General features: G+C 41.9%; 1 protein-coding gene across 1 annotated transcript in view; it reads right to left on the reverse strand.

Annotated features, from left to right (window-relative positions):
* Nucleotides 1–14,222, reverse strand: part of LOC110490043 (zinc finger CCCH domain-containing protein 15) — a 28,153-nt gene that overhangs the window by 11,770 nt on the left and 2,161 nt on the right. The window contains exon 3 of the mRNA XM_021563143.2: nucleotides 697–802. Coding sequence (XP_021418818.1) covers nucleotides 697–802 — 106 coding nt within the window. The remainder of the gene's footprint in view (nucleotides 1–696; nucleotides 803–14,222) is intronic.

A 14,222-nucleotide genomic window follows, 5' to 3' on the forward strand; every position in this document is an offset into this window, starting at 1 on the left:
AGGTCCTTTGCTGTTGTTCTGGGATTGATTTGAAATTTTCGCAGCAAAATACGTTCATCTCTAAGAGACAAAACGCGTCACCTTCTTGAGTGGTATGAGGCTGCGTGGTCCCATAATGTTTATACCTGCGTACTATTCTTTGTACAGATGAACGTGGTACATTCAGGCGTTTGGAAATTGCCCCAAGGATGAACCAAACTTGTGGAGGTCTCAAAAACATTTTCTGGGGTCTTGGCTGATTTCTTTTGATTTTCCCATGATGTCAAACAAAGAGGCACTGAGTTTGAAGGTAGGCCTTGAAATACATCCACAGGTACATCTCCAATTGACTCAAAATTATGTCAATTAACCTATCAGAAGCTTCTAAAGCCATGATGTAATTTTCTGGAATTTTCCAAGCTGTTAAAAGGCACAGTCAACTTAGTGTATGTAAACTTCTGACCCACTGGAATTGTGACAATGAATTATAAGTTAAATAATCTGGTCTGTAAACAATTGTTGGAAAAATGACTTGTGCCATGCATAATAAAGTAGACGTCCTAACCGACTTGCCAAAACTTTAGTTTGTTATTAAGACATTTTAGGAGTGGTTGAAAAATGAGTTAATGACTCCAACCTAAGTGTATGTAAACTTCCGACTTCAACTGTACTAGAAGAAACTTTGTAGCTGAATATAGAATACACTTCCATCCTCACCTTTAGCGACTTTCTGAGCAGCCACCACTGGCTTGAAAAGCTCGTTCAGCTCATCTAACTCCTTCTTCTTGTCACCCTTTTTGTTCTTGTCCCCTTCAGCAGCAGCCTAGGAAAACAGGAGCTAGTTAGTCACAAGTCCACAACAGGATCCAGGTTTGCCGACCTCCTGACCTAATAGCAAGCAATAGCTTGAGATTAGGCCGGCTTTATATCCATTTACATTTTCCAGACGGTGCCTTATCTTACCTTGTGTAGCAAGAACGTTGAATGAACTGTCATTGGGACTTATATACCTTAAGGGAACATTTTGACATTCGCCATATGGTTAGTGAGAAAGTCCATATTGCAAATGTACGGTCCCTTACTAGACGTCCGAAAACGTTTGTAAAATTCGCGGAAGGCGTCGGGCCGTACGGCAGGGCCGGATCTACCGGAAAGTGATCAAATGAACTCTGACATTCGGTTTCCGTTTTTATAAAATAATCAAATTTTGGTCATTTTTCCGCTGTCCCGATAAATCCCACAAGAGGGCGAATGGAATCATATTGCAAATGTACAAAACATCACAAATCACGATGTGGCCTTATCTCCAAAACGGAAAAGTCTTCGAAGACGAAACTTGGTGAGCATAGGTTTGGCATAATGGGCAGTTGGCCCCGAACAAGATGGCGTCTAGGCCTCAACGGTTTTTGAGTTATGGCCATTTTTCTGGGATTAATGGTCCAAAATGAAAATAAGAGCAATAATTTTTCCGCTTCACGTCAAAGTCAAGGAGCCTCCGGTGTCAATAAAAAAAAGAACCAGCCATTTATCTATCGTCATTTAAGAGAAATCATACAATGTCAAATTGGTGATGTTCAAAAATAGTTTTTTTAAAAACAGTTACAGATCCAGTTGCAGCGTGTTCATACAAATCTTTTTAAAGTGTGCATCGGAGCTCTGCGAGATTTCTGTGATTTTCTGAAATAACACACTCACTAAACACTCCGTAAATAAGTCAGTTCTTAACATAAAGACTTAAAACTCAAAATTCTATAATTGCCTACCCCAAGGAGGATAGGTGTTCACTTTCAGCTTCCTGTGTCAACCGGAAGTGCCTTAAACGGGTGTCATAGGTGCTGTTACGAAGGGTTAAAAAGGTCTGATCTTTTTAAAACTTCATATGTGTGATTAGGAAACCCTCATGAACTGTAAATCAGTTTCTCCCAACAGATATCAAAGAAAAGCTCTCTCACACACACACAGCAAGTATGGAGTGACAAAGTGCGGTGCTTAAAGACACAGAGAGCAGGCAATGGCATTACCATAATCTCTAGGCCGTGCCGAGTTCAACGAGATATCCCGCTTGACCGTAGCTCGCTCGGTCTAAGCGCAGCGACCATGAGAAAAGTACCTGTGTCGATTCTAAGCTTCCTGAAGCAACTGTTGTAATAACATATTAAAACATGTAATGACGCATTCACTGACTGTTGTCTGCCTGGGCTTAACCATACAATTTTGGCTTGTACTCTGTGTTATACCCTCCCTCTCTCTCTGTTTCTCAATATACTAACTGCACGGGAAACCCCCACCAGGGTGGCGGAATAAGATAAAACACACTGACAACCCATAAATATACACTGCTCAAAACCCTTTGGGATGGGCTCCAAAGACAAAGAACTCTGTCAAGAACCAATGGGATACTGACACCAGGCTGGAGAGGACTGTCTATCACCTACGAACAACCAACCAGGAGCCAAGACTACCAGAATCTACCTACGTCATTTCAATGTATAAATGAACTGCCCAAATATGTTGTAGCCCTCTTTTTCCGAAAGCTCCCTAAGGGTTGGACGAATAGGAGCCGTGCTGCACGTTTGCCAGATATTATTATGCTTGAATAAACAGCCTTTAATATACCGTATCCGCCTTGTCCAGAGTCTCATCTTGGTCTTGTTTCTCCAATAACTAATCATTAACACAACCGGAAGTGGTTAAAATCACCCTAAACGTGTTTTTCCATACCCAACCAGCAGTTTGTGATAAATAGTGCATTCAACCCTGTGTAAATCGGTCAGTTCTTAACGTACACACTTAAAACTCAGGATTCTGTAAAGGCATACCCCAGTGAGGATATGTGTTTACTTATAGCTTCCTGTGCCAACCAGAAGTGCCATAATTGGTGTCACAGGGGCTGTTTCGAAGGGTTAAAAAAGTCAGATCTTTCCAAAACTTCATGTGTGTGATTAGGCAACCCCCATGAACTGTAAATCAATCATTTTTCCCATAAAATGTCAAAGAAAAACTAAATCACACACACAGCTTGGAAGGAGGGACCCATTGGGGTGCGTAGAGACATACACTGCCTGCATTAGTTAACCTTGTTGGAACTTTTAAAGAACCGTCAGACCTAGAGTTCCGAAACTTTAGAAACCTGTTCTAGACCTCAGGTAGATAGTGCGTGGTGAGTTATGTGGCTCTAGAAGGTTCTCAGACCAAGAAACAGCCTCGTACATTTGCAATAACTTCAATTCATTTATGCATCACGAAAATGACGACACTTAGAAATGTCCCAGAGTCGCAAGACTAGGTGCATTACGACCGCCTTGGCCCATATAGACGGACCCCAACGTTCCTGTCCGATTGCTCATTCAAGGACCCCGTAGCAAGGCATGGATTTTCAGCCCCAATTAGGGTCTTGCTTGGGCACCAAATGACCTATTGAGCCAAAACTTGGGATTCGGGGTCGCCTCACATAATGTCAGGACTGGAACCGCAGCTAGTACGTAACTATGTGTTTTACGTTTTTATTATGGTTTGAACAGAAGGCTTGTGAATTTTGGGCCAGCTCTGAAGTATGTGATAGTTGGCTACTGAACGAGTTGGAAAAAGTGGGTTTGGTATCAGTTTGGTGTCAGAATGATATCTAATTGACTGATGGACGGTGACTTGCTGGTGACTCTTGTCCATTTGCAATATGTTTAAACAGTGAGGTACCATCACCAAAGTGACATTCTGAAATCAACCCTAACGAGCGATTGAGAGGAACCAGAATCACTGCCCAGCCATCCCGAGTTCATCGGGCCAGTCAATTTCGCATTCATGCAGGTTTTTTGAGCATGCCAAATTTGTGATGGTACATGCCCATTGAAACATATTGCAAATGCACGTGCATTTGCAATATGATTCAATAGTGAAAAAAACATCACCAATTGGACATGATGAAATCAACACAACGAGCGATGCAAAGGAGCAACTATCACTGCCCGGCCATCCTGTGTTCATCAGGTCAGTCAATTTTGCATTTCTGCAGTATTTTTGAGCATTACAAAATTGTGATGGTAAATGGCAAAAGGACATAACATCCTGATTTGGCATTTTCAAATCTTTCATATTGCATTTGGACATTTCTTATGGCATTTGGCCAAAAAGTGACTTTTGACTTCCTATGAAATCATATTACAAATGGACAAAACATATACACAAGTAAAAAATAAAATAAAAAATTATAAAAGTTGACAAAAGTATATTCTACAGTTCTTACACATGATTAATTGACAAAAAGCGAAAGAGGGGGTGATACGTTTTTGAAAAAAAGTTCACATTTTCGACTTTTGACTTCCTATGAAATCATATTGCAAATGGAGAAAACATATTTATTTTCTATTTATTTATTTTACCTTTATTTAACCAGGTAGGCAAGTTGAGAACAAGTTCTCATTTACAATTGCGACCTGGCCAAGATAAAGCAAAGCAGTTCGACAGATACAACGACACAGAGTTACACATGGAGTAAAACAAACATACAGTCAATAATACAGTATAAACAAGTCTATGTACAATGTGAGCAAATGAGGTGAGAAGGGAGGTAAAGGCAAAAAAGGCCATGGTGGCAAGGTAAATACAATATAGCAAATAAAACACTGGAATGGTAGTTTTGCAATGGAAGAATGTGCAAAGTAGAAATAAAAATAATGGGGTGCAAAGGAGCAAAATAAATAAATTAATTAAATACAGTTGGGAAAGAGGTAGTTGTTTGGGATAAATTATAGGTGGGCTATGTACAGGTGCAGTAATCTGTGAGCTGCTCTGACAGTTGGTGCTTAAAGCTAGTGAGGGAGATAAATGTTTCCAGTTTCAGAGATTTTTGTAGTTCGTTCCAGTCATTGGCAGCAGAGAACTGGAAAGAGTGGTGGCCAAAGAAAGAATTGGTTTTGGGGGTGACTAGAGAGAGATACCTGCTGGAGCGTGTGCTACAGGTGGGAGATGCTATGGTGACCAGCGAGCTGAGATAAGGGGGGACTTTACCTAGCAGGGTCTTGTAGATGACATGGAGACAGTGGGTTTGGCGACGAGTATGAAGCGAGGGCCAGCCAACGAGAGCGTACAGGTCGCAATGGTGGGTAGTATATGGGGCTTTGGTGACAAAATGGATTGCACTGTGATAGACTGCATCCAATTTGTTGAGTAGGGTATTGGAGGCTATTTTGTAAATGACATCGCCAAAGTCGAGGATTGGTAGGATGGTCAGTTTTACAAGGGTATGTTTGGCAGCATGAGTGAAGGATGCTTTGTTGCGAAATAGGAAGCCAATTCTAGATTTAACTTTGGATTGGAGATGTTTGATATGGGTCTGGAAGGAGAGTTTACAGTCTAACCAGACACCTAAGTATTTGTAGTTGTCCACGTATTCTAAGTCAGAGCCGTCCAGAGTAGTGATGTTGGACAGGCGGGTAGGTGCAGGTAGCGATCGGTTGAAGAGCATGCATTTAGTTTTACTTGTATTTAAGAGCAATTGGAGGCCACGGAAGGAGAGTTGTATGGCATTGAAGCTTGCCTGGAGGGTTGTTAACACAGTGTCCAAAGAAGGGCCGGAAGTATACAGAATGGTGTCGTCTGCCTAGAGGTGGATCAGAGACTCACCAGCAGCAAGAGCGACCTCATTGATGTATACAGAGAAGAGAGTCGGTCCAAGAATTGAACCCTGTTGCACCCCCATAGAGACTGCCAGAGGTCCGGACAACAGACCCTCCGATTTGACACACTGAACTCTTATCAGAGAAGTAGTTGGTGAACCAGGCAAGGCAATCATTTGAGAAACCAAGGCTGTTGAGTCTGCCGATGAGGATGTGGTGATTGACAGAGTCGAAAGCCTTGGCCAGATCAATGAATACGGCTGCACAGTAATGTTTCTTATCGATGGCGGTTAAGATATCGTTTAGGACCTTGAGCGTGGCTGAGGTGCACCCATGACCAGCTCTGAAACCAGATTGCATAGCAGAGAAGGTATGGTGAGATTCGAAATGGTCGGTAATCTGTTTGTTGACTTGGCTTTCGAAGACCTTAGCATGGTAGGATAGATATAGGTCTGTAGCAGTTTGGGTCAAGAGTGTCCCCCCCTTTGAAGAGGGGGATGACCGCAGCTGCTTTCCAATCTTTGGGAATCTCAGACGACACGAAAGAGAGGTTGAACAGGCTAGTAATAGGGGTGGCAACAATTTCGGCAGATAATTTTAGAAAGAAAGGGTCCAGATTGTCTAGCCCGGCTGATTTGTAGGGGTCCAGATTTTGCAGCTCTTTCAGAACATCAGCTGAATGGATTTGGGAGAAGGAGAAATGGGGAAGGCTTGGGCGAGTTGCTGTTGGGGGTGCAGTGCTGTTGACAGGGGTAGGAGTAGCCAGGTGGAAAGCATGGCCAGCCGTAGAAAAATGCTTATTGAAATTCTCAATTATGATGGATTTATCAGTGGTGACAGTGTTTCCTATCTTCAGTGCAGTGGGCAGCTTATTCTCCATGGACTTTACAGTGTCCCAGAACTTTATTGAGTTAGTGTTGCAGGAAGCAAATTTCTGCTTGAAAAAGCTTGCATATGCATGTGCATATGCCTTATGCACAAGTAAAAAATAAGGTGCCAAAAGTAAACGGCCTGCTCCTCAGTCAGTTTCTAATATATGCATTTTCTTATTGGTATTGGATAGAAAACACTCAAGTTTCTAAAACTGTTTGAATGATGTCTGAGTATAACATAACTCATATTGGCAGGCAAAATCCTGAGTTGAAATCAAAACAGGAAGTCAGAAATCTGAGCTTTGTATGTATTCACCAAAGTCCCCAATGAAATCCCCTTGAGATATGAATGATGTTGCACTGCCTAGGGGTTCCACTAGATGTCAACCATCAATAGAAATTAGAATGAGACTTCTATGATGTTGTGGGAATGAATGATAGCAGAATCAGTCAAGTGTCTGGCAGTCAGCCATTTTCTGATCATGTTTATTCCTCATGGAAGTCACTTGCGTTCCATTGCTCACGAAGACAAGAAGGAGTACGCCGGTGTTAAGGGAATTTTTTTTATCTATAATGACTAATTATGTGTACATTTCAATCAGGATGTACTAATCGGAATACTATTATGCTACTGTACATGTATGAATTTTCTCTCTTGCTCCCAGTATTGAATATAATGTAGTGAATGTAGTCAAGAGTTTAGAACAATGACAGTTCATTCATTTGTACCAAGGAACAGACTATGAATCTAGACGGTCTAGAATGCTCATCTACACTGACTGACCTTGGCTCTAGGCGAGGAGGGAAGGCTTGAGAGCTATAGAGCCTTTCTACCAGTGTCAAGAAGAGACGGAACATTTAGAAAACGCTGACGTCATTTTCAGTTCATAACCTGTGGTAAAATGTGTATGTACTCAGTACTCTCTTGATTAAAGGCTGTTACTTGACTTTTAAGACCGGGCTCTGTCCATTCCTATAAAATAAGGGTCTTACAAATTCTTAGGAATTGACAGAGTGTTTAATTTTAATTGGGAATTAAAACAGAGGAATTAAATTCCTTCAACAGACGGTTGGAACTTTATTGAAGCTATATGTTAAAAACATCCTAATGATTGATTCTGTACTTAGTTTGAAATGTTTCTTCCACCGGTAATATCACTTTTTGAAGTTTTTGTCCGATATAACGCTGAAACGCGCTAACAAAAGATGGTATTTGGACATAAATAACGGATATTTTCGAACAAAACAAATTAAAATTAAAACATTTATTGTGGACCTGGGATTCCTGGAGTGCTTTCTGATGTAGATCATCAAAAGGTAAGGGAATATTTATCATGTAATTTCTTGTTTATGTTGACGCCATCTTTGCGGCTGTGGAGTTTTTACTTTTAAGCGCCGTCTCAGATTATTGCATGCGTTTCTTTTTCCGTAAAGTTTTTTTTTTTAATCTGACAGTGGTTGCATTAAGGAGAGCTATATCTATAATTCCATGTGTATAATCATCTACATTTATGATGAGTATTTCTGTTGAATGATGTGGCTATGCAAAATCACTGGATGTTTTTGGAACTAGTGAATCTAATACGCCAATGTGAACTCAGATTTTCTGATATAAATATGAACTTTATCAAACAAAACATGGATGTATTGTGTAACATGAAGTCCTATGAGTGTCATCTGATGAAAATTATCAAAGGTTAGTGATTAATTTTATGTGTTTTTTCTCTCTCTCTTTGGCTGGTAAAATTGGCTGTGTATTTTAGTGAGTTGTTGGTGACCTAACAATCGTTTGTGGTGCTTTCCTCGTAAATCCTATTTGAAATTGGACACTGTGGTGGGATTAACAACAAGACTACCTTGAAAACGATATAAGATACATGCATGTTTGAGGAATTTTAATTATGAGATTTCTGTTCTTTTGACTATGGCGCCCTGTACTATCACTGGTTGTTGTTATATCGCTCCCGGTAACGGGATCTCAGCCATAAGAAGTTAACACCCCCCCCCCAAAGTAGAATAGCTTTCAGGCAACAGTATAAAACATGTGGTCAACCCTCAGTCTGGAGAGCTTCTGGGTGTGCAGGCTTTTGATCAAACACAGAGCCAGTGTTGCAGTTATTTCTAAAATATTTGTTAGAGGGGGACTAGAATAAAAGCATACACATCCATTGGATCTCCTGGAGCACTCACTCCTGTCATCATGAAGTGCTTTGAGAGACTAGTCAAGGATCAAGTCGACCTTACCTGACAGCCTAAACCCACTTCAATTTGCTTACCGCCCCGATAGATCCAGACAATGCAATCGCCGTCGCACTGCACACTGCCCTATCCCATCTGAATAAGAGGAATACCTATGTAAGAATGCTGTTCATTGACTATAGCTCAGCATTCAACACCATAGTACCCAACAAGCTCATCATTAAGCTTGAGGCCCTGGGTCTGAACCCCACCCTGTGCAACTGGGTCCTGGGGACTTCCTGACGGGCCACCTCCAGGTGGCTAAGGAAGGAAACAACACCTCCACTTCGCTGATCCTCAACACCGGGCACCCACAAGGGTGCGTGCACAGCCCCCCCCCCCACCCCTGGACTTCCTGGTCACCCATGACTGGCATGGCCACGCACGCCTCCAACTCAATCAAGTTTCAGATGACAACAGTAGTCGGCCTGATTACCAACAATGACGAGACAGCCTACAGGGAGGTGGGTGAGTGCCCTGGGTGTGTGGGGCCAGGAAAATAACCTCACTCAACGTCAACACAACAAAAGAGCTGATCGTGGACTTCAGGAAATAGCAGAGAGAACACCCCCCTATCCACATCAACGGGACTGCAGTGGAGAAGGTGGAAAGCTTCAAGCTCCTCGGCATACACATCACTGACAAACGGAAATGGGCCACCCACACAGATAGTTGTGAAGAAGGCGGAATAGTGCCTCTTCAACCCCAGGAGGCTGAAGAAATTTGTCTTAGCACCTAAAACCCTCAAACTTTTACAGACGCACAATTGTGAGCATCCTGTTGGGCTGTACCACCGCCTGGTATGGCAACTGAACCACCCACAACCGTAAGTCTCTCCAGAGGGCGGTGCGGTCTGCCCAACGCATCACCGGGGGCAAACTACCTGCCCTCCAGGACACCTACAGCACCCGATGTCACAGGAAGGCCAAAAATATCATCAAGGACAAACACCCAAGCCACTGCGTGTTCACCCCGCTATCATCCAGAAGGCAAGGTCAGTACAGGTACATCAAAGCTGGGACTGAGAGACTGAAAAACAGCTTCTATCTCAAGGCCATCAGACTTAAATAGCAATCACCAGCACGGAGGCTGCTGCCCTATATACAGAGGATTTGAAATCACTGGCCACTAATGTTTACATTTATTGCATTACCATCTCATATGTATATATGGTACTTTATTCTATTGTACTGTATCCTAGTCTTTGCCACGCTGACATTGCTCATTCAAATATTTTTTAGTCTTAATTCCTTTACTTAGATGTGTGTATTGTGAAATTGTTAGATATTACTGCACTGTTGGAGCTAGAGAAAAAAGCATTTCACTACACCCGCAATAACATCTTCTAAACACGTATGTGACCAATAATCGATTTGACCATCCTTGATGTAAAACATTGCAACATTACAACCAAATATTTTCTCTTGAAATAATGATCTCATTCAATATATCAAAGATCAAATGGCTATGGTAGGTTACAAATATGTTTGATTCATCTGAAGCAAGCCCACAAATTTAGGAAATCCATTTTTTCTAGTTTAATCATTTATCTTAGCTGCCTTAGAACTATTTACTTTGCAACTAGATGCTAGTCAGCCTGCAATGTCCCAACATTATCCCAAAATCTACTTGGAAGTATCTACTAAACAAGTTGAAGCCACATAAACCAAAAGGCAAAAGGTATGGTTTTTTCCTAAAATTACTGTTTGCAGTTCCAATTATTATTTAGATTCACCACGATTGAACCAAATGATACAATAATTTGATTTGTCAAAGAATCGTTTAAATGAATCATATGAATCGTTAAATGTAAATCAACTGTGAATGGCCATATTCGTGTGTGTCGGCGGTGGAAAGTTTTTGGGGACATGACAAAAACATGAATACATGCTAATAATGGCAAAACAGTTACCTAGAGGGTACAAGATATGTTTGAATTGGCTAGTAGTTATTAGTCTGTTCTTTAACGTATTTTATAGTTTAGGCCTGCTTCTTCAATGTCCGACTGTCTCGCTCTCCTTGAGCAATGACCCACTCGTCTCGCACAGATGCAAGTGATGCGCACAAACACGCTAAAGTGACATTCGGATCCAGGCTGATATGCTGATTTTTATTTGATTTATAAAATATTTTAAAAAACTATGCCTAAATAAATTACATTAACAGAAATTATGAAATTAATTTCCAACAGGTCCCAGACGTGCTCAATGGGATTGAGATACAGGCTCCTCGCTGGCAATGGCAGAACACTGACATTCCTGTCTTGCAGGAAATCACGCTCAGAACGAGCAGTATGTCTGGTGCGTTGTCATGCTGGAGGGTCATGTCAGGGTGGTGATCCCGCAGGAAGGGTACCACATGAGGGAGGAGGTCTTCCCTGTAACGCACAGCGTTGAGATTGCCTGCAATGACAACAAGCTCAGTCCAATGATGATGTGACTCACCACCCCAGACCATGACGGACCCTCCACCTCCAAATCGATCCCACTCCAGAGAACAGGCCTCAGTGTAGCGGCCATTTCTTCGACGATAAACGTGAATCTGACCAACAGCCCTGGTGAGACAAAACCTCAACTGATCAGTAAAGAGCACTTTTTGCCAGTCCTGTCTGGTCCAGCAGCGGCGGGTTTGTGCACAACCCGGTGATGTCTGGTGAGGACCTGCCTACAACAGGCCTACAAGCTCTCAGTCCAGCCTCTCAGCCTATTGCGGACAGTCTGAGCACCGATGGAGGGATTGTGCGTTACTGGTGTAACTCGGGCAGTTGTTGTTGCCATCCTGTACCTGTCCCGCAGGTGTAATGTTAGGATGTACCGATCCTGTGCAGATGTTGATACACGTGGTCTGCCACTGTGAGGACGATCAGCAGTCCGTCCTGTCTCCCTGTAGTGCTGTCTTAGACGTCTCACAGCAAGGACATTGCAATTTATTGCCCTGGCCACATCTGCAGTCCTCATGCCTCCTTGTAGCATGCCCAAAGCACATTCACGCAGATGACCAGCAACCCTGGGCATCTTTCTTTTGGTGTTTTTCCAGAGTCCGTAGAAAGGCCTCTAGTGTCCAAAGTTTTAATTGCCTACCGTCTGTAAGCTGTTAGTGTCTTAACGACCGTTCCACAGGTGCATGATCATTAATTGTTTATGGTTCATTGAACAAGCAATGGGAAACAGTGTTTAACTTCTTTGGGGTAGGGGGCAGTATTGGGTAGCTTGGATGAAAAACTTGCCCAAATTAAGCTGCCTGCTACTCAGCCGTAAAAGCTAGAATATGCATATAATTAGTCAATTTGGATAGAAAACAGTTTCTAAAACTGTTTGAATGAGTGAGTATAACAGAACTCATATGGCAGGCAAAAACCTGAGAAAAAAATCCAACCAGGAAGTGGGAAATCTGAGGTTTGTAGTTTTTCAACTCAGCCCCCATTGAAGATAGTGGGATATTAGTTATGTTTCATTTCCTATGGCTTCCACTAGATGTCAACAGTATTTAGAAACTGTTACGAGGATTCCACTCTAAAGGAGGGGCTCATAATAGCTCTTTGAGTGAGTGGTCTGGCAGAGTGTCACAGCCTCGGTCTGGAGCGCTCACATGAAAGGTAGTTACGTTCCACTTCATTTGTACAGACAAAGGAATTGTCCGGTTGGAACATTAATTAAGTTATGTTAAAAACATCCAAAAGATTGATTCCATATACTTAGTTTGGCATGTTTCTACGGGCTGTAACGGAACTTTTCGAACTTTTCGTTCGGCGCGACCTGAACACGCTTTTGGATTTTTCACCAAACGCCCTAACAAAAGAAGATATTTGGACATAACTGATGGACATTATCGAACAAATCAAACATTTATGGTGGAACTGGGATTCCTGGGAGTGCATTCTGATGAAGATCATCACAGGTAAGTGAATATTTAAAATGCTATTTGAGTAATGTTGACTACCCAATATGGCAGATATCTTGTTGGCTGCTTTGTTGTGTAAAGGCTGTACTCAGATTATTGCATGGTTTGCTTTCTCCTTTCTTTATCAAACAAAACATACATGTATTGTGTGACATGAAGTCCTATGAGTGTCATCTGATGAAGATCAAAGGTTAGTGATTAATTTTCTCTATTTCTGCTTTTTGTGACTCCTCTCTTTGTCAGGAAAAATGTGTTTTTCTGTGGCTTGGTTTTTCTGTGGCTTGGTGGTGACCTAACAAAATCGTTTGTGGTGCTTTCGCTGTAAATCCTTTTTGAAATCAGACACTGTGGCTGGATTAACAAGAATTGTATCTTTAAAATGGTGTAAAATACTTTAATGAGATCTTTGATGTTTTGAATTTGGCGCCCTGCACTTTCACTGGCTGTTGCGGGGGGGTTCCGCTAGTGGAATGACGATCTGAAGTTATTTGGATTTTTACAAATTATTTTTTAAAGACAGGGTCCTGAAAAAAAGGACGTTTATTTTTATGCTGAGTTTATGTGTATCCCATAATTGCTCTGCTGTGTGCATCTTGCTAGCTATCACTCAAGACTGTGATGGCTGAAGCTCGAATTACTAGGGGGCTGGCCTAGGTGGGGGAAAACGGCACTGCCCGGCTTCCAGAAAAGTGTCTTTCAGACTAGGCATTGCGTGGCTAATTGAGGTAAGACAGAAATGCTGCTTATAGATCACTGCACATTAACACATCCAGCCTAAAGTCGGAGGTTTCAACAACAATTACTCGCCAAAGTTTCGGAGCATGTCTTTAATACTTTTCTGTGGATGTTTTGTCTCAAATTTCCAACAGCACAAGGACGAACTCAGTGGACAACCAGCAGAGTAAGTTCAACTGAAGTTTATTCAACATTCTGACTTGTAAAGGGATTGTTCAGTCTTCTGGAATGTTATTGTTAGCAACTAGTGTGGGAAGTCCACACGCCGAAATAAGACGCTAAAAAATTAGGCTAGATTCAATTCAAAGTAAATTCAAAGTAAATTAGCGAGAAAACATCTATAGATTGATGTAGCCATAAGAACCTGACTTTCGTAAAATGTATTCTCTAGTTGGAACAGAGCAATGCCATAATGTGGACAGCGTGGAGCCCGGCACGGTATATGGCTGGGAAAATGTACCTCAATCCAATGATGGAATATGTCACTGTACTCTTAAAATGTTCCCAAAATGATAAAATGTTTAATTGATAAGACTGAAATACTGATAGTTTTTTATTAAACTGCCTTTTTCGTCAGCCTGCTAGGCCAGCAAATGCTATAACAGCCCATTGGATCCCAAGAAAATGCAACGCTTAGCGTTGGGGTGAGTAGTAGCTACCTTGTGTTGTAAAATCCAACGGGTTGCTTTAGCTGTCCACATTCTGGCAAAGCACACTGTTTCCAACCAGCTCTCAAACTCTAGGGGACCTTAACAGATTTCAGCGATTAGCTTCGCCAAAGACTGGCTCATGTGACCTACAATCCCGACTGTTTTAAAGTTTAGAAACATAAATGATTGTCGGTTGAAATACAGCTTTCGAAACATATGGCCCTTAGTCATCAGCG

This window comes from Oncorhynchus mykiss, chromosome 15, assembly GCF_013265735.2.
Source record: "Oncorhynchus mykiss isolate Arlee chromosome 15, USDA_OmykA_1.1, whole genome shotgun sequence".
Taxonomy (NCBI): Eukaryota; Metazoa; Chordata; class Actinopteri; order Salmoniformes; family Salmonidae; genus Oncorhynchus; species Oncorhynchus mykiss.